Below are 20,916 nucleotides of genomic sequence, written 5' to 3' on the forward strand. Positions count from 1 at the left end.
TCCTAGCTGATGCACCTGTGATAAAACGTAAGGCAGAGTGGTACAGTACATCCAGTTTTTTAAGTAAGAATAAACTGGAGTGAATATACAGTGTATCCCCATAGTCAAGCACTGACAGGAATGTGCTCTGAACTAGCCTTTTCCTCGCAAGATAGGGAAAGCACTTCCTCATTCTAAAGAAAAAACCCAACTTTGGTCTAAGTTTCTTACAGAGGCTCTCAATATGGACACCAAAGGACATCTTATCATCCAACCAGATGCCTAAATACTTGTAAGATGATACTCCTTCTATTTTAGTGCCATCTTGTGTTGAAACACTAATGTTAGGTGAGGATCGTGAATGTGTGAATGTCATTGTTTTAGTTTTTTTAGCATTCAGTACCAACTTTAATTCAATAAGAAATGTTTGTAAATGATTAAAAACAGACTGCAATTGTGCAAATGCAGCATTCACTGATGAAACTGTGGTGTACAAAATAGTGTCATCTGCATAAAGATGCACTTTTGCTGTCATCAGGTCCTTACCCAAGTCATTTATATAAAGAGAAAATAAAATTGGACCCAAAACTGACCCTTGTGGGACCCCCATTGTAACTTCTAATGATGTTGAGGTATAGTTATCAATTACAATACACTGCGTTCTATCATTAAGGTAATTTGAAAACCACCGTAGTACAGTATCACTAAAGCCTATTCTTTGTAATCGCTTCAAAAGAAGATCATGGTCCACTGTATCAAACGCTTTAGAAAGATCAATGAATATTGCAGCACAAGACTTCTTATTATCTAAAGCATTCAAAATGTCATTTGTGACTGTGGTAACAGCTGTGACTGTACTATGACCTTGTCGAAAGCCAGACTGCAATGGGTTTAAAATTGAGTTCTCAGTTAAAAAAAGTTTGAGTTGCTCGTTTATAAGAGATTCAAACAGTTTGGCCAGCACAGACAATCTAGAGATTGGGCGATAATTGTCCAATAAGGAAGGGTCTCCACTTTTCAAAAGTGGGAGGACAAAAGCAGACTTCCAAGATGTAGGTATGGTACCACTACATAAACTAAGATTAAAAATTGAGGCAATAGGCTCAGCAATCAAGTTAGCAGCAGTTCTAAGAAAATACGGTTCAATCTGGTCAGGCCCAGCAGACTTTTTACAGTCTAGTCCTTGCAAAGCCTTCTGAACTTCATAAGCAGAAATACAGCTGAAATTAAAACTATTTTGACTCATATTTGGATCTGGAACAGTAATTGTAGGCCTACCTCTGCTAACATTTGCTGGAAGAGTTGACTGAGTAGCAATTCCAGCATTGATGAAGTGCATGTTAAAAGTGTCTACCATATGTTGTTTATCCTTAATTTCTCCCTGACTAGTTACAATATATTCAGGGATAGTGGGAGGTGGCACATCGCCTGATGATGATTTTATTGCTTTCCAAAATTTCTTAGGGTCATTGAGATTTTCTTTTATTAAATTAAGGTAATGCTCATTTTTTGTACTTTTTATTAGTCTTGTGCATTTATTTCTTAATACCCTGTAGTTCAACCAGCTTGCATCACTATTATATTTTTTTTGCTTTTACCCATGCCTCATTACGTTCTCTTATTGCAGTAGCAATACAATCATTAAACCAGGGGTTATCCCTGCCCCTCACTCTAAATCTTCTAAAAGGGGCGTGTTTATCAATGATGGCTAAAAAAGTTTTCTTAAAATAATCCCAGGCCCTTTCAACATCATCCATAAAACAAACTGCATTTAAGTCACTGTGGAAAATATCATGAAGAAATGCCTGCTCATTAAAACGCTTAAGATGTCGTTTAAAAACAAACCGTGACTTGGTCTTAACCATTTTACAGTCCCTGACGCACGCAACCATGCAGTGATCACTGACGTCATTACAAAAAACACCAGCCGCAGAAAATTTGTGTGGAGCATTGGTCAGGATAACGTCAAGCAGCCTAGATTTGTCCATACATTTAATATTAAGGCGTGTAGGTGTAGATGCCAGGCATGAAAGCTGGAATTGCCCACAACTTTACACGGCAATCTGGCAGAATTAAAATGACCCCAGGATGTCAAGAGTCAAGACAAAATACCGCAGCAGGAAAGGGGGAAAAAAAAGGCGACTGAGATGGTTCCTCCAGATGAGAGAAAATTGTAGTGGTCTTGAGAGAAAAGTGACCAATCAGAAATATCCAGAACAAACATTAGGAGTCTCCACAGAGAGATGACACAACCCTCAAATGGTCTCCACAGAGCAATTATCTGCCCTCTCTTCTATAAGCTCTGCAGAAACTCAGTGCTGCTATTTTTGCTTCTTCTCCAGGCAAGTACAAAACACAGTGACAAAATACCCTTTTGTTTCCCCACCTACGTATGAGAACGTTGTGTCAAAGCATTTGTCTGGCCACAAGTTGCTACTACTTCTCTCTGGGCGTAATAAAAATGTATTTAACAGCTTTACTACGCTGTCAACCTTACCAGGGTATTACTTTTTCGAGCGGTTGGTGTGTCGATAACATTTAAACCCACAAAACCTACTCAACATCGGTTATTTGTTTTAATTTGAATATTTTTTTCTTTTCAAAAAAGCTTTATTGATTAAAAATGGAAATTAAATGTAGTAACTCATGTTTTTCTATTTTAAACAAATAGTAGATGTTGATAGGTTATCCTGAGCTATCTCCATTTTTATGCTGCTATAGGCTTAGACTGCTGGAGGACATAGGGACCCCTATTTCATCATTTTGCTTCATTCTAGCTCTATTATCCCACTCTGCAGAATCTGTTAGTTTAATCTCTAATTTTTTGCTCTCTCTGCTTTTTCTCATAGTAGCTTTGCTTTGTCTGTTCCTGTTTGGCTGTGACGCCATCCTGGAGAGAAATATCAGCTGTGCTGCTTCCATCAACACCTTTGTTTATAGATGTTGGAGGTCTGCCTGTTTTTCCAGTGTAGTCCTGTTTCTCTGACTGTGACTGGCTGGATTTGCTCTCTTCAGCCTCTGACATGGGATTCGGTTTGGAGCTCGTCTGCCTGGCTGTGTGTTTCCTGGACAGGGCCGCCTTCTAGAGCTGCTTTTTGTATCTCTGCTTCTGTCTCCTTTAACCCCAGTCGGCCTCGGCAGATGGCCGCTCACACTGAGCCTGGTTCTGCTTGGAGGTTTCTTCCTGTTAAAAGGGAGTTTTTCCTCTCCACTGTCGCTACAAGCATGCTTAGTGTGAGGGATTGCTGAAGAGTCAATGAGACGATGCAATCAACTGGTTTTCCTTAAATAGAAAACTTTAAATCAATCTGACTGTATGATCTGGTGAACTGTAAAGTGCCTTGAGATGACGTGTGTTGTGAATTGGCGCTATAGAAATAAACTGAATTGAATTGATAGCTGTAGGCATGAATGATCTTCTATTGCCAGAAGGATCCTCTATAGTATAGGTCTGCTATGCAGAGGACCAGGTGAAGCCTTTGACTGAAGAAACTGATGTTTTTTTAAACAGTTTTTTAAACAGTCTTCTGAAGAGGAACTGTTCAAACGTTCTTCATTTTGTTCTAAAATCATCTGCACTCGACTTCTAGACGGACCAGCGAAAGGAAGGGAAGCCAAAGGAAGCCAAGCCATCGTCTGATTTGGTTTGAATGAGGCCATGAGGCCTGAATATATAGACCAGTGTCTTTTGCACAGGAGTCTGACTTCTCAGATTGGGTAGAGTCTGTTTCCAATAAAGATGTTTTGTTGCACTTAACTGTATAGACGTGCGAAAAGAATTTGTTCTAAACTCCTAAAGTTTACAGTTTTCCTACAGTTGTATTCAATAAAAAAAATTTGTTATCTGAAATAAAAAGATAATTTAAACAAAAAAAAACAACCAAATAAATAAAAAACATAAAGCAATGCCATGAGTAGTGCCAGGGCGAAGGTGTTTTCGCAAAGATGACAAAAGAATATTGATCGCATCCATATAACTAATAGACAAGACAACTTCCTAGTGTCTAAATCCATAAAGAAATTAAACAGGAATTAAACCCAACAGGACATGTTGAAGCTAACCTGACTCCGCATATCCATCAGGAAACCTTGCGTTAAAGTAATTTTGGGAAGGGCCGAAAATACTGGTTAGCTGATTGGCCTATGGTGGTGATAGACAGGCCAAATAAACCAATCAGATCATCGAAGCATATGACGTAACAGAGCGACGACGAAGAGGAGCCAATTGATAGATCAAACTCTTGCCGAAACCAGTCGGGAGAAGAGCAAAAACATCTTTTCCTCTGAGAAAAGCCTCCAGAGCAGTGTTTTGCTCTTCTTTCAGTGAAGAAATACTCTGTAATTCCGATAAAACTTGCTCGATAGCCACGCTAACGCTAGTTTCATCGGCTGAAGCCGCCATGTTCTTTAGACTGAACTGTCGCGCTTCTCGTTGCGTCACACCTCAACCCGCCTCAAAGCCAACGCTGATTGGACGTTTGTTTGGTGAACGGCTCCAAATTTTCTTCAACGGAGAGTCTCCAGACTGATTAGCAAGTGGAATCTTGAAAGCTCGCGAGATCAGGATGGCCTCGCGAGGCTATGTTGAAGCTGCTATGTAGGAAAAATCTGCATCCCCGGCTTAAGGCTTTGTCTCTACTTAATAATCACTGCATTCATGTCCATGTATTATATTAATTCATCAAATTTGAATGTTATTAATTCTACCGATGTAATAAATGCATAAAAATTTTTGTCTTTTATTCAGTGACATTTTTTAAACTTAAATAATTTTCCTCCTTTATTCCTATATAACCTACTTGTCCAATGAAAACATGCAGCATAAAATATAGTCGAAAGCACAAAAGTCACTCGTCTTTTAAGTGCAGTGAGCCAAGTGCAGAGAGCCTCAGCTATGTTGTATCAAGCAGAGAAAATGGATTCATCTCAGCAAAGTTCACCCAGCAGAGATAACAAGGCAGCGAAAGGAAAAAGGCAAAAAAAAAAAATATGGATTAAAAAGATGAGGCCAAGAGGCACCTACTGGGTGATGCGACCATTTTACAGACAATCAACTCTGGTGATGAAGATGTTCACTAATTGCAGCGCGGATCAATAATTAATGTATCTTCCAAGCATTTGTTCTGACACTTGTGTCAATTCTTGGATTTGCTTTGATTAAACTTTACAGCAGCCAGACTCGCAGTGTCCCTGCCACGGCTGAAACAAAAATCAATGAACAGAACGCCTCCTATAAAACCCAGAGAAATATTAATTTAATAATGATTTAATGTGAAAACAGATTTTCTGCACAGTTAAGATAAATATACTGAGACTGAATGAGTTACTTGCTTTTTCATGTTAATTGGAAGGTGGTGCAACTCTGCTTTTTGCTATTTTTTTTCCTTCTTTCCCTGCTTGGCCCTGCAGGCTTGGCAGTAACATTTATATGCATTTACAGCAACTCCATCTGGCCAGAACGCTTCTTTGGGTGAGATATGGAAGGAAAGTAGAAAAGAGGGAAAAAGATGGATGGCAGGAGGCAGAAAGTGGAGGAGAGACACATCAAAGTGGAGAAGTTTTCTCTGGAAGCTGTAGGGAGATGAGGAAAAAGGCAAGCCTTCATCAAACACAAGAGCTTCCTTTGCTTCAAACGGTCCCAGCACAGAGGCGGGATGAAACGAGATACCTTCTACTAAACTGGAGTCCGACTGTGCTGCTGGGAGAGCATGGATGCGTGAGCATATTTGCATTTTTTAATGCAGCCAGGAGCCTGGACAGTAATTGTGTATACAGTGTTGACTTCTGCTCCTTTTCTGATGAATTATATTTCCTGTTATGATTCATACCAGGGAGAACAGAGAACGCTCACTAATTTGGTACCTTCCAATAACAGCCCATGCAACTGCTTTGTTTCTGCTATAACATAATGAGGTTATGAATTTTCATACAGCATATAAGGTATTTCTAAACATTTTTTTTCCACTGTCAGACTTTAAATCAGCCCAAAAAATGTGCTGCTTTAGGTTATTTAAATTATTTATAGCCACTAAACGCAAGAATAATTAGGCGTTGCTTCCACCCACCAACTATTGGAAACAAAATATACCTTTATGTATAAAGAAATATATAGAATACAGTGTAAAAGCACATATTTTATGATCAGTCACTTCAAAAAGTAAAAAAGATGATTTTATAAGGCTTCTATTCATTGCAGTTTTGATGATTATTGCTTATTAGTGTCTCAGAAAATATCAAATTAGAACAATCAAAAAAGGGTGTTTTGAGCACAAATGTCAGGCTTCTTAAAAGTATGTCCATTTCTATGCCCTAAACATGTTGATAGGCCTCCTCATGGGCGTAGGTTTGCATAGGGACCATAGGGACATGTCCCTACCAAAATTTTGAACCGACCTAATTGTCCCTACCAATAATTGGATGTGAGCAACATGTTTATAATTTACAGCAGTAGTTGTTGCAGCAGTGGCTTCTTTTCCTCTCGCAGCTCCTCTGCCTGGTCTCTCCTGTCCCTTTCATGTAGCAGCGCATGGAACTGCTGCGCTGTTTAACTCCACTCTCATTGGTTGTTCTGCCTTAAGTTCCGCCTTCTCTCTCTCTGATTGGCTGTTTTCTAGTCCTGGTGTGCTTGGAGCACAAAATTGAAAATTTATTCACACTAGAATGCTGCTGTTACTACAATAAATATTAGGCTGCAAAACTAGTCCCAATTAAAAAAAATGAATATCATGTACACTAAAAAACAAAAACATATTTTTTTCTTTTATAAAGCGAAATATTCTGAGTCAGCCAGGAGTTCTGAAGACACAAAATGGGCAAATAAAGGCTCTAAGCCATCAACATTTCTGATTCTTAGCCACAGCCAATTAAGAAAGAAAATGTGAGGGTTTCCTTTTTACCAATATTTAGTTGCTATTACTGTTTTCATTTTTTATGACTCTTTGAGGAAGTTCAGGTATAAATATTAGCAGGTGTTATTTCTCTTATAGAGTACAACAACAAGAAATGGGGCCTAAACATCTGCTGTTTTTCGTTTAAAAAGCATAATTAGGGTTCCACATAATAATAGTAATTTAATTGACTATTTATACTTCTAGAAATAGGATAAAGACAAGAACAAACAGAGGAAGAATATCAACATTGATTTTATCTTACATAGATTTCCACACAGTCTATAAGTAAATTAGTACAAACATTAATGTCTGGTAAAAATGCTTGAATATGGCTGTTTATTTTGGATAATCTTAAATTACAAAATTGTATTTTTACAATTTTGGTATAACTACTGATCTAAGTGGGTTGCTCTGTAGGGGAAAGGGACATTTTACATTTATATTATGTTTTATAGTCTCCATTCTCCAGTTAATGATGAATCACTTACTAAATTAGTTGACGATTATTGAAATAATCAATTAATATAATTAATTTTTTCAGCCCCAGATGAAATACATAAAATGGGCTACACAGAGTAACTACAGCCCAGATGTTCAGCTTTTATAGTGAAGTTATTATTTTAATGAATGTATTATTTTGCTTGATACAGAGAGAGCATAGTAGGTAAAATATAAGAGTGGGGTTTACCTCTGCATAATTCTATATCTTCAGAAGAAAATACTGTATTTACCTTCTCTCTTAGTCGTTCAAATGAAACCGTTTTCAAAGTGGAAAACAGTCCTAATTCCACATTGATCAGAGCCGGTGATGCTTCAAACATTGATAAACAGCATCTAATGAGTGTAGTGCTTATACATTTTTATTAATGTAGCAAAATGATGTTTTTCTCTTTTAACAATGAATTCGTCTTATCAGTACGGATGCTCACATCGAGCATAAAAAAGGGCATATTGCATAGCACCAATGACACCCGACCAATAGTGTCCCTACCAAAGTTCAAATCAAAACTACGCCCTTGGGCCTCCTCTTGCATGTTTTCATGCATCGATGCGCCGTGAAAAAAGAAAATGATACGAGAAGGCTTCTTCCTGCTGCTGATGATAACCATCCTAGAAAAACTTCTCCCCTCCACTTAGTGGGATCCTCCCTTCTGAAAAATATTGATGACTATGCATCTTCTGGACCTCTCAGTACCAGAGTGAAAGAGCACTAAGAGGCTTAGGAAACCTCTAAAGGTGTTTTCTATTACCGTATTTTCACGACCATAAGGCGCACCGTACTAAAAGGCGCAGTCTCAGTTATGTGTGCCATCACTGTATTTAACACACATATAAGGCGCACCGGATTATAGGGCACGGGTTTTATTTACCGGTACATACCCTCTACTACGTTTAAATACCTCTACTGCGTATTTAAAAATACAGCGGGAGCAAAACTGAGTATGATTGTGCTTTATTCATGTATTTATTGCAAAGTATTAGTCAAACCCATCAAAGTCATCATCCTCTGTTTCTGAATTAAACAGCTGCGCTAAATCAGACATGCCAATTTCCCCTTCTTCGCTGTCAGAGTCACTTTCCGTGCCGTGCGGCTCCTCGGAAATAATGCCGGCTTTTGCGAAAGCTCGAACAGCAGACAGCAGACACGTTAGTCCAAGCATCTACAATCCATACGCAAACGGTGGCGTAACTTGCCCGGCGCTGCCTTCCACTTATCGTGAAACTGTGGTCTCCGTCAGTCATCCATCGCTCCCACGCCGCTCGCAGCCTTACTTTGAACGGCCGCTTCACACCGATGTCGAGCGGATTAAGTTCCTTTGTCAGACCCCCCGGGATAACAGCGAGCACAGCGTTCATTTGTTTCACCATGTTTTTCACGTCGGCTGTGAGATGGGCACGCATGGAGTCACAGATTAAAGGAATAGTACACCCAAAACATGATTAGCCTTCATTTTCTACTCACCCCCATGCTGAACAACACTCTGGAGTACTTTTTTGATATCTCAAATGCATCTGGAGATCTGGGAGGCTTCTTGCTGTCTGCTGACATTCAAATAATGGAGGTCTATGGTGCCCGAGACAGAAAGGTCCATAAAAGTCCACAAAAAACGTGTCAATATTCGTCCATACTGCTCGTCCAATGTATTCCAAGTGTCCTGAGTGGGTAGCATCCAGAATTTACTCGAAACGAAGTCATTTAGAATGTTTTTAGAGCATAAACAGTAGTGTATAGGATTTCCTGAAAGCGCGCACATGCGCGTTCAGGACGCTACGGAAACCGCGGCAGACCAAACCAGATGAAAGTGCGCATTCAGCGTCTGCTCTGCCGATAATGCAAGCGTAGAAGAAGAAATGTGCTGTTTACCTGTGCAAAGAAAGAAACAACAAAGGAAAAATGTCTGAGGACTTCAGTGTTGAGGAAGAGCATGAGTTCTTTGCCGAGCTGAATGCGCTGGTTTGGTCTGCCGGCTTCCGTAGCTTTGTGAACGCGCTTTCAGGAAATCCTATACACTACTGTTTATGCTCTAAAAACATTCTAAATGACTTCGTTTCGAGTAAATTCTGGATGCTACCCACTCAGGACACTTGGAATACATTGGACGAGCAGTATGGAGGAATATTGACACGTTTTTTGTGGACTTTTATGGACCTTTCTGCCTCGGGCACCATAGACCTCCATTATTTGAATGTCAGCAGACAGCAAGAAGCCTCCCAGATCTCCAGATGCATTTGAGATATCAAAAAAGTACTCCAGAGTGTTGTTCAGCATGGGGGTGAGTAGAAAATGAAGACTAATCATGTTTTGGGTGTACTATTCCTTTAACAGCGATGGTGATGCGTGGAAAAAAAACACCTGGTCTCCTTACATACACCTTCCTCAGCCACTCTTTCATCATCTCCTCATCCATCCAGCCCTTTTCATTTGCCTTAATAACGACTCCAGCTGGAAAAGTCTCTTTAGGCAAAGTCTTTCCCTTAAAAATCACCATAGGCGACAGTTTCTGTCCACGCCCACACTTCCCCCTTTAACATTCTCATGCTAGTCTCTACAACGTCCGCAGTAACAACACACATAGGGTGCGCCGTACATTTTGAGGGGGAAAAAAAGACGTTTATATGCGCCTTATAGTCGCGGAAATACGGTAAGTAGATTAAGACACCATGGGTTTCCAATGAGTACTTTTTCAAAAACAGGAATTTGTTTTTTTTTATGGTCTGCAAACTGTAATCTTCAAAATTTCGAGAAGGAGTCTTGACCAGGAAAAAGAGCAGTTTAATCTTATAAATATTTTAAGGAAAAATACTTATGATAAAGTCTATAAGATTATGTTTCGTTATTTATTGGAAACAGGATTAGTGAGAAGAATACTTTTTTTTTAGCGTGTCTGTCCTGATCCACACTCCTTACTGGTTGGAGGCAGTAATGCACCAAATAGTTGTTTGCAAACCCCCATAAAAACAAAAAAAAGAAGAATCTTCAAAATGACAAGTAATGATTCAATAGATGAGCTTTATTTTCTGAGATGACTGGCATTATTGCAATTCTTTGTAATGTACCTATAGTTACATGGATCCCAAGAAAAACACGTATAGGTTAGGCCAGTTTCAATCTGAGCTGATCAAAGGAAATGTTTAAATATTTTTAAAAATATCTTATAATGCGCCAGCTACAGCAATGCAAACATGCCACACAGAGACGATTAAAGGACGCAGCAGCCCTGACAGAACCCAGCAGTCAACCAGATCCGAATCAGATCATTTGGAGACGCTGTTCCACCGATGGCCGGCTGCTGCACAGCTGCAGGGTCAGGGTGGCGCTGGGAAGCTGACAGCGTACCTTCGGAGCTGCAGGCGGCCATCGGGCTACGTCCAAGCCGGCCCGTGGTTCGGCCCCGGCTCAGCTGTGTGGAATCAGACTAATAAGCTCCTGGTTTGACGTGGCCCAGCTGAAGCCGCCTGATTGATTGCTGCTTCCAGAGTAAGCACACTCTGCAGCTGTATTTCTAGTGGCACACAGGAGATATTCTCAGTAGGTTTGGTGAACGTGAAAGAAATAAAGAGCTTCTAACTCACACTGGACATGCGCACACCAATTACCCTTAATATTAAAACACCAGAGAGGTGACCCGACTGCAACCAAAAATTAATCATTCAGGTTTGAAAACCAGCGATTCATGTTTCTAGCCGAGTGAAGAGAGGGATTCTAGTTTTCTGGAAAGACCTATGCAGACTCTAACCGCCTGTATTAATAGCATTAGACTGAAGAAAGACTGACCCAAAAATGTTGGAGTTCAATTTACACATAAATATTTAAATTACCTCCTAAACATACCATTAAATTACTACAAACAGGAAAAAAAGGCTATTTTTAGAATAATTATTCATTGCAACTTATAAAACTGATCATTCAATATTACTTGTACTGCTATTTTTATATGGTTAAATTAAGAAGCATTAAATACCACGAGGTACTGCACTTCTTTCTCTTTTTTACCTATATTTACATCACTTCTATAATAGGAACTAAACTATTCAATTACATATACACAAAAAATTGAAATAAAACCTTCATATAATAATTTGGATTATTATTTTCTGACCGGTACTCCTACCAGAGGCGGTGGGCGGGACTTATACAGACCTACCCTGGAATGTCCATGTTTTTGCTAAACAGGTAAGATGCTTTGTTCAAAACAACTTTCATATTTATAACCGTTTTACCACATAAGACATTACACCTCTAAACAAAAAAACAAAGTGGCTGCATTTTCCCTCCTCCTACATGAATGTTGACAGCACTGTAGTCGTCTCAACGAGGGGGCAAACGTGTGCAAAAACTTGCACTAAACTCCTTCACGTCTTAAAATGCAGCAATATATTTTTGCACCATTAGCTCCCCACAATACGGAGTTAAAAAACTGAGCTGACAATTTCTTTTTTCCCTGTCACCAATAGGTTCAGCCACAGAAAATTGTTGATATAAATGCCCAACAATAACACATATAATGGAGCTATTCACACGGTAGCAATAGAATATATATATAAAAAAAGAGAAAGTTTCCTCCTTATATAAAGGGTAATCCATCATGTGAAAATGTGTTTAGTTGCTCTGGAGGAGAGGTTGAAATTTACTGATAATAAACCAAAGAGTCAGTTTCAGCTTGAGATTTCATTGTACGGTGGGAAGCTAGTGTTTCCAGCTGGGGGCGTGGAGTCGGGGAGATGTGGGCATTTTATTAGAGAAGAAGAAAACATGAAGCTATGAAATCAGAAATGAGTGATCCAGTGAGTATGAATCATCCCAGACACCAAAAATGAGATATCTTAGACCCATCAGTGGTTACTGATAGTCTAGATAATCTTGTTAGTATTACTTTAGCGACAGCAATCGCAATCATGAAACAAACCTGTAGTAAATGGGATCAGAAACTAAAGTTTCAATGGCTTAATTTGATTTGAAAATGCTAACGTTTCCAAAAATGTGTGTATTAGTGTATCTAAAGCTTCACAAAGCATGATGTTCTGGAAGAAACATCAATGAAATTTAACATTCAAACTGACTTAATAATTTCAACTTTATTGTGAATCTTTTCCCCTCTACAAACAGTAAAACTATATAAACCACTAGGTATAATCTGTGCATTTGATTTTTGGTATTAGGGTGTGCCTTAATGATGCCTCAATAGCTCCAAAGGATGTCAGAATCCTTTTTTTCCCCAGACCATTCTACTTCTGGCATAACTCTAGTTGCCATTTGACTTCTGGTCTGTTTAAAATACTATGGATATGACTGATAAAGATAAAGTCTGACCCACAGAACAAAAAAAACAACAACAAAAAACCCCAAAACAGGTCACTTGGTTGAAAGAAATACAGCTACAACGGTTTTAAAAGGGCCGAGGCACCAATTTCCATGCAAACAGCTCTCCCTGGCTGTATGTAAATGGCCTCGTGAGACCATCCTGATCTCGCGAGCTTTCAAGGTTTCACTCGCAGATCAGTCTGGAGACTCTCCGTTGAAGAAGATTTGGAGCCGTTCACCAAACGAACGTCTAATCAGCGTTGGCTTTGAGGCGGGTTGAGGTGTGACGCAACGAAAAGCGCGACAGTTCAGTCTAAAGAACATGGCGGCTTCAGCCGATGAAACTAGCGTTAGCGTTGCTATCGAGCAAGTTTTATCGGAATTACAGAGTATTTCTTCACTGAAAGAAGAGCAAAACACTGCTCTGGAGGCTTTTCTCAGAGGAAAAGATGTTTTTGCTCTTCTCCCGACTGGTTTCGGCAAGAGTTTGATCTATCAATTGGCTCCTCTTCGTCGTCGCTCTGTTAGTACGTCATATGCTTTGTTGATCTGATTGGTTTATTTGGCCCGTCTATCACCAACATAGGCCAATCAGCTAACCAGTATTTTCGCCCCTTCCCAAAATTACTTCAACGGAAGGGTTCCAGATGGATATGCAGAGCAAATCCATCTAGCGGAGTCAGGTTATCAATAAGCAGCCAGTGGGTTAAAATCAAAGAAGAACGACGGATAGCATTTAACCCTTTAAAACCAATTGTATCATATTCGATAGATCAGCTTTTGAGATCTTTGCATCATCAGTTTGATCTTGCTTATCTTAAAAACCCTGACTTACACAACCAGACACATGTAGTGAACAGAAAACATATATAATATTCTACAGAAATGCCTAATGTATCAAAATTGATGCAAATAAAGGATTTAATTTTACATATATATATATATATATATATATATATATATATATATATATATATATATATATATATATATATATATATATATATTCTTTTCCTTTCATTTTTCAGAGTTCAATGACAACTCTAAATAAAAAAAATGAATTTTCTGTCAATTATTTCATGGTCCGGGCTTTAAAGGGTTAAAGAGAAACATCCAGAAGGTTCTTTGAGCACCTTTTAACTGTGCGCTGTTTGGGTCAAGATTCCTAACTGAAAAAAAAAATCTGGATTACCTTTAGTTGTCGTCTCACACCTAAACATTTACGCCAGTTGGGTGGTATAGAGTCATACAAGTTGGTCGACATCAAACTACTGAGATCCAAATGTTTGCTCCTATTGAGGAAAAGAGTCCTGTTAATACAGCTAAACACTTAATCATGATTAATAGATTATTGAAATAAACATCAACTAATTTAGTAATCGATTAATCGTTTAAATGGCATATGGAGACTCTAAAACATGCCTTTAGCTGACAGAGCGACCCATAGAGCAGTAATTATACCAAAATTATAAAAATATATGTAAACATCTTGCAGAACTCCTCACGTGGAAAAGTTTCAATTTCGCGGTTTAATTTTGCGAAAAATCTTCTTTAAGGAACCTTCAGCGATACGATTATTAATAAAAAAAATAATCAAAAAAATAAATCGATTTGCTAAATAATCAGTAGTTGCAGCTCTACCCAGTAGATTGGAGGCAATAAGTTCATCACAAAAAAGTATTTATGTGAATGTAAGACTATCAGATCATAAATATTCATTACACAGAATAACATATTTCCAGCCTTTATTTCTTGCAGTGTTGATGGTTATGGGCATCTATCAGGGAAGCAATCTTCCCTGTGATTTTACAGACCAAATATATGGCTGTTATAAAACATTAATAGATGGAAAAATGCAGGAAAAATTAGGCTGAGCTGAAAACTCAAAGCATAAAAATTAGCTTAGCCTGAAATTTCTGCTTAAAATCACCCTTTTTTTTTTCCAACGTTATCTTTATTGGTTTTTCAATAATAGTCAGGACATAAGTGTGCTCTCACATCGAAGGAAAAGTCCAGGGTAGTTAAATTATTGTCCAGCGTTCGACTTGTCTTTCCGGAGTATTTTAGATTTGGTTGAATCAGGTTAGTATGTAAACATCATCTTCCTTTTGTTAGTAAAAAATCTATTTCCTTCATTTGCCAAAAACAAGCCCATCGGACGTATGGTACGAAATTGCTCATGTGTGCAATCCGTAAACAAGGAAGCACTGGAGCCAAGAAAGTCCTGAGGAGAGGTTATTAAAAGAAAGGAACGGTCTCAGATTGCACGACAAATATCAGATGCCAAGAAGGATAAGTGATGAGTTACGGCAAGAAAACAAGACAAATATTGGTGTTCACTGAAGCTGGGCTAAAGCTCCCGGAGCTCACAAGTTAACAAATGGGGATGGCATACAATAATGCATTAGTCTGCTGATTGTACTTGGTGCAAAAATTCTTTGCAAGCTTAAAAAGGACAAAGTAAACACTTTTAGGATGAACGGCAGGTTTAGATCCTCTTATTTTCACATGAATGTATGATTTTTGTGGGGTTTTCTTTTATAAGCATCGTGAATGACTACTCCATTGAAGCCTACAATGAGCTGGAAACTGGATTCCTATGAGGTGAAGAGGGTTTCAAACCAACATGGACTAAAAAGGTGCTGACCATTCGCCTTCAGAGAAGTTATTTGAGCTACAGTTGCTTTTCTTTCAGATTGAACCAACCTGGCCATTCTCCTCTGACCTCTGGGATCAACAAGGCATTTGCGTCTACAGAACAGAGGCTCAGTGGATATTTTCTCAGACCATTCTCTGTAAACCCTAGAGATGGTTGTGTGTGAAAATCCAAGTGGATCAGCAGTTTCTGCCTTTCTGACACCAAGAACCATGTCACATTCAAAGTCACCTAGATCAACTTTCTTTTCCATTATGATGCTTGGTTTTTACTGGTGTTGCACCGATGCCATTTTTTTTTTTGCCCCAATACCGATACCTGGCTGTGCAGTATTGGCCCAGACCGATACCATCTGTTTGAAATTGATGTGTGTACAGGGTTGTTCGTTTGCATGTTTTATTTTTTTTCAAAAATTCGAGAAAATCCTCCACTATACCTTTAATGTTAAATCTCTGGGAAGGTCAAAATATGCCATCCTAGTTAAAATGTACGGACTCTGCCTAAAAGCTGCGTCTCTTAAGCCCAGAATTATGCCAGAACCTTTTGGATCTGTGCTGTATCATGATGAGTTGTGCTAACCCTGAAAGCAGCACCCATTTACATAACCTAGAATGCAAACTGCATTAAAACCCTCTCACCTCTCAACATCTTTGTAAATCACCACAAGTGGCAGCTGATGAAAACACCCAGAGTGTTGGAAACCCTGCTCAAAGTGCATTAAGTGTGAAGTATTTGAAAACTGAGCGTCTCAGCGCTGCGTAAGTGAGCTGCGATCGTCCCGCTGAGCCGAAGCTGGAGCTTGATTGGTTCTGATTAGTGAATAAATCAAACAGGTATCAAATCAAGCTGGACCAATTGCCTCCCACTCACACCTTGATTAGGTTCATGCACCCAAACGCGTTCCCCAGTTGAGAAATCCTCTCCTTTACTTAAGCGCACACACAAACATAAGTCCATTGTGTAATTGCCGAACTATCCCTGCCTTTACCCAAGCCAGCTGTAATTAGCGTGCCAGCCACAATGCTTGTTTGTCAAAAAAAAGAGGAAAAAACACACATCCACATGCACGCAACACTCATCCCATCCTCCATTCGTGCAGCAGCTAACACCCTTTGAAACACCCACACACACGGACGCAGATACCATTCAGCCTTTGCGCTGCGCGTCGCCTGGGGCAGTTATTATTTACAAATCGGCTTGTTTCTCTGTGAAATCTAACCGCGCGCTTTGTGGTTTCTGACACCGTGTTGGGAACTGATTCATCTCACCGTTTACACAGAATTAAAATGTCTACCAACAAAGAGTTGCCTTGTTAAATCATGCCTTACTGATCGGTTTATGGGGCTGAGAGGTTGTTTTTTTTTCCACTTCCCTTGTTACAGTGCATGGATCTGTCAGAGCTCGCACAGCTGACCCGTAGTTAGCTGACATGAACCGTTTAGAAAGATGGAAGACAGATTCACCAATCGACATGTTGGGCCATTTTTATTTTGAGAGAAATTGAACCAGTGGGATGTGATAAAGACTCCATCGGATTGATCTTGTGCGCAGTGTTGCTTGAAGATGTAACTTGTTTGTGTAATTTGTCTTTTGTCTTTCTCATTTCTCATTACTTCAATGCCTTTTTTAATAAAAGAGCAAGACTTAATTAGAAAAAGTAGAAAGAGTGTTTACCAAGCTGCCACTGCAAAATCTAATATAAAATTAGGTTAAAAAGTCACCTATTGGTTAATAGAGCTCACCTTGATTAAAGCCTGGACATTAATTAGGCCATTGTAAAACTTTATGCTTTTATTTAAAGATTTCTGCATATTTTCTTCCAGATTTGCACCCCTAGCATCATTTATGAACAGCTTTACCCACTGCATGATTCTGCCACTACCATGCTTCATCCTACGAATGCAAATTCAAAGTGTTCATGTTGGTCACCCACAGAGAAGAGAAACAGAAGAGCTTTTAAGTTCAGAAGTGTTTGTGTGGGTTGCTCTTGTCCACACAGCTAATAAATCACTGAGAAAATAATAATCAGAAAAGAGGCGCTGGAAACCAGGAGGAATCCATATTTTGTCTTAAGACTAATTTAGTCAAAATAATCCACCAGTTGGGGGACCTTCAGGAGTGTGAAACAATGCACTAATCAGCAAACAATGCGCTGATGCTGCACATCAAACAGTTAACCTCTACAGACTTCTGCTAATGAGCTAATTTGAGTCAGCTGTGTTGAAGCAGAGATGCATCTAAATTTCAAAGAACACCGGCTGTTTGAGAGCACTGCTCTATGCTAGGTCAGAGAAGAGCAACAGGAAGAGAGGTAGGATTGTTTCACCTTTGTTTGTTTTAATTTTTCCCTGTTAGAGCGCTATCTTTGTTACCTCACATCATTCAGAGCATGTCCAGTCAGTATTAGAGGCCCTGTCGACAGGAGCTCCTTCACAGAGCAACATTCTGCAGGCTGACAGTGCTGCTAATCTTGTGATGTGAGTAGGATGCACAACCCTTTAGGTCACTATTTTTATGTCAAAGATTTCTTTTTTATTTCCTGCACAATCAAAAAGTATATTTTCATGTATTAAACTGTTAAAATTCCAATCCTTTGCTTACTTTCATGAGGATGCATTTTTGCAGAGATAATGTTAGCATATCTTCATTAGAAGTGTTTGTTTTTTTTAGGCTGACCTTTAACTTGTTCATTTGTGCTTTCTACAAGCTTCCTTACAAATGTTCCACTAACACATGTGATATCAGGGATTACAGCAAGAAAAATCCTGAGCCTGAACTTTTTCGACACTGGCAAGAAACTCATATACACTCACCGGACACTTTATTAGGTACACCTGTCCAACTGCTCGTTAACACTTAATTTCTAAGCAGCCAATCACATGGCGGCAACTCAGTGCATTCAGGCATGTAGACATGGTCAAGACAATCTCCTGCAGTTCAAACCGAGCATCAGTATGGGGAAGAAAGGTGATTTGAGTGACTTTGAATGTGGCATGATTGTTGGTGCCAGAAGGGCTGGTCTGAGTATTTCAGAAACTGCTGATCTACTGGGATTTTCACGCACAACCATCTCTAGGGTTTACAGAGAATGGTCCGAAAAAGAAAAAAACATCCAGTGAGCGGCAGTTCTGTGGGCGGAAATGCCTTGTTGATGCCAGAGGTCAGAGGACGTCAGAGGAGACTGACCTCTGACTGGTTCGAGCTGATAGAAGGGCAACAGTGACTCAAATAACCACCCGTTACAACCAAGGTGGGCAGAAGAGCACCTCTGAACGCACAGTACGTCGAACTTTGAGGCAGATGGGCTACAGCAGCAGAAGACCACACCGGGTGCCACTCCTTTCAGCTAAGAACAGGAAACTGAGGCTACAATTTGCACAAGCTCATCGAAATTGGACAATAGAAGATTGGAAAAACGTTGCCTGGTCTGATGAGTCTCGATTTCTGCTGCGACATTCGGATGGTAGGGTCAGAATTTGGCGTCTACAACATGAAAGCATGGATCCATCCTGCCTTGTATCAACGGTTCAGGCTGGTGGTGGTGGTGTCATGGTGTGGGGAATATTTTCTTGGCACTCTTTGGGCCCCTTGGTACCAATTGAGCATCGTTGCAACGCCACAGCCTACCTGAGTATTGTTGCTGACCATGTGTGGAACGGGAGATTCGCATCATGGATGTGCAGCCGACAAATCTGCGGCAACTGTGTGAATCCATCATGTCAATATGGACCAAACTCCCTGAGGAATGCTTCCAGCACCTTGTTGAATCTCTGCCACGAAGAATTGAGGCAGTTCTGAAGGCAAAAGGGGGTCCAACCCGTTACTAGCATGGGGTACCTAATAAAGTGGCCGGTGAGTGTATATACACTACCGTTCAAAAGTTTGGGGTTACATTGAAATGTCCTTATTTTTGAAGGAAAGGCACTGTACTTTTCAATGAAGATAACCTTAAAGTAGTCTTAACTTTAAAGAAATACACTCTATACATTGCTAATGTGGTAAATGACTATTCTAGCTGCAAATGTCTGGTTTTTGGTGCAATATCAACATAGTTGTATAGAGACCCATTTCCAGCAACTATCACTCCATTGTTCTAATGGTACAATGTGTTTGCTCATTGGCTCAGAAGGCTAATTGATGATTAGAAAATGTATTTACCCTTAACTTGAGTAGAAAAATAAGATGTTTTGGAATGGAATCAGTATTTTTACCCTTAAATTTAGATAAATAGATATTATGCACTTGAAATAAGTTGACTTGAGTAAATTTTTTTTATTTTTTTTAATAAATGTAAATTGTCTTACTTGATTGGCAAAGTGTCTCACTTACCTGCTCAACTGAAGAAAAAAAGTCACTTATTCTCAGAAAAAAAAGGACTTACTTGTATTTACATGTTTAGCAGTGCGGTATCTAATATCACATCCCTGATATCAGTACCGGCTAATTAGTCAATAAGGGAGCCGGTATCAGATCCAGGTATCAGATCTAGTTAATTTGCCAACAAATGTTTCCTTTGGGTTAAATTAAGACTTCTGTACCACTTGTTATCATTGTCTCATTGTTAATCATGTCTATTAAGGAACATAAAGCAGAAAAAGAACCTTTATGGGTTGATCACTACTTATTGCAAACTTCAATCAGGACGCATTGCTGCTGCTTGTTCTCTAATACAAACATCTAAGGCCTTGATAGAAACAAATAATGTGACTTCCAATGACTGCTGCATTTGGGGTATAAGATAAAAGTTATTTTATTAATTCTATTAGCAAGATTTTGGTAATTCTTCTTAATATACCCTATTAATTTTGGTGATTTTAATGGTGTGAAATGTAAGGAATTGTATGTTTCCATATAGTTAGCGACAGAAACAGAACCTGACCTCTTGGTGCTGGAATGAGGGCGCTGGTTGGCAGCCAGCTGCTGCAGGCCCAGGGTAGGACTGTGGAAGAGGACGCCGCTGCGTCGGAGCAGCTTCTGCTTCATGGCCGGCAGGCTGCTCCAATCCTGAACAAATCTCAGCACCTAGAGGGGGAGGAGGGGGACGGGAGAGACGAGACAACTCGCATTACGCTCGGTTTCAATTCGAAGCTGCTGGAGCCTTCATCTTTATCACAAATTGATGCCTCAGACGTCGGCGCCGTTTCTAAAAGCAAAACATTTTTCTCATTTTTGAGAATAGTCCTGGAGCTGAAAACAAACAATTCAAACTGAGACACTTTTCCAGACAGCTGAACAAAACTCATCAGAGCAAAAAAGAGATGTGTATACCTTTAGCAAGTCGAGAATTCAAAGAAAATCCAGCAAAGATTAAGCAAAAGGCCCCCCGGTCACCAACGCTTAATGGGCAATTCACCAACATATATTACACTTGAGAAGCGTTTATCTTCATGAATGATACACACTGTCAGAAAGAGATGACTTCTGAGGAGGAAAATTGTATTTTTTAGACAGGTTCTAGTTGTCATAAGTGTATAAGGTGCTTTTGTAGACGGTTCAAAAGCTGAAGAGGGAGTGTGTGCCTTTAACTCTTATTAAAACCACTACTATACATCATTTATGTCATATTTGTGGACATTTCTATACCTAAA

General features: G+C 39.4%; 1 protein-coding gene across 1 annotated transcript in view; it reads right to left on the reverse strand.

The window, feature by feature from the left end:
- Positions 1-20,916, reverse strand: part of zranb3 (zinc finger, RAN-binding domain containing 3) — a 121,456-nt gene that overhangs the window by 20,447 nt on the left and 80,093 nt on the right. The window contains exon 14 of the mRNA XM_038294760.1: positions 20,208-20,350. Coding sequence (XP_038150688.1) covers positions 20,208-20,350 — 143 coding nt within the window. The remainder of the gene's footprint in view (positions 1-20,207; positions 20,351-20,916) is intronic.

This window comes from Cyprinodon tularosa, unplaced genomic scaffold (assembly GCF_016077235.1).
Source record: "Cyprinodon tularosa strain WSP-4 unplaced genomic scaffold, ASM1607723v1 ctg344, whole genome shotgun sequence".
Lineage (NCBI taxonomy): Eukaryota > Metazoa > Chordata > Actinopteri > Cyprinodontiformes > Cyprinodontidae > Cyprinodon > Cyprinodon tularosa.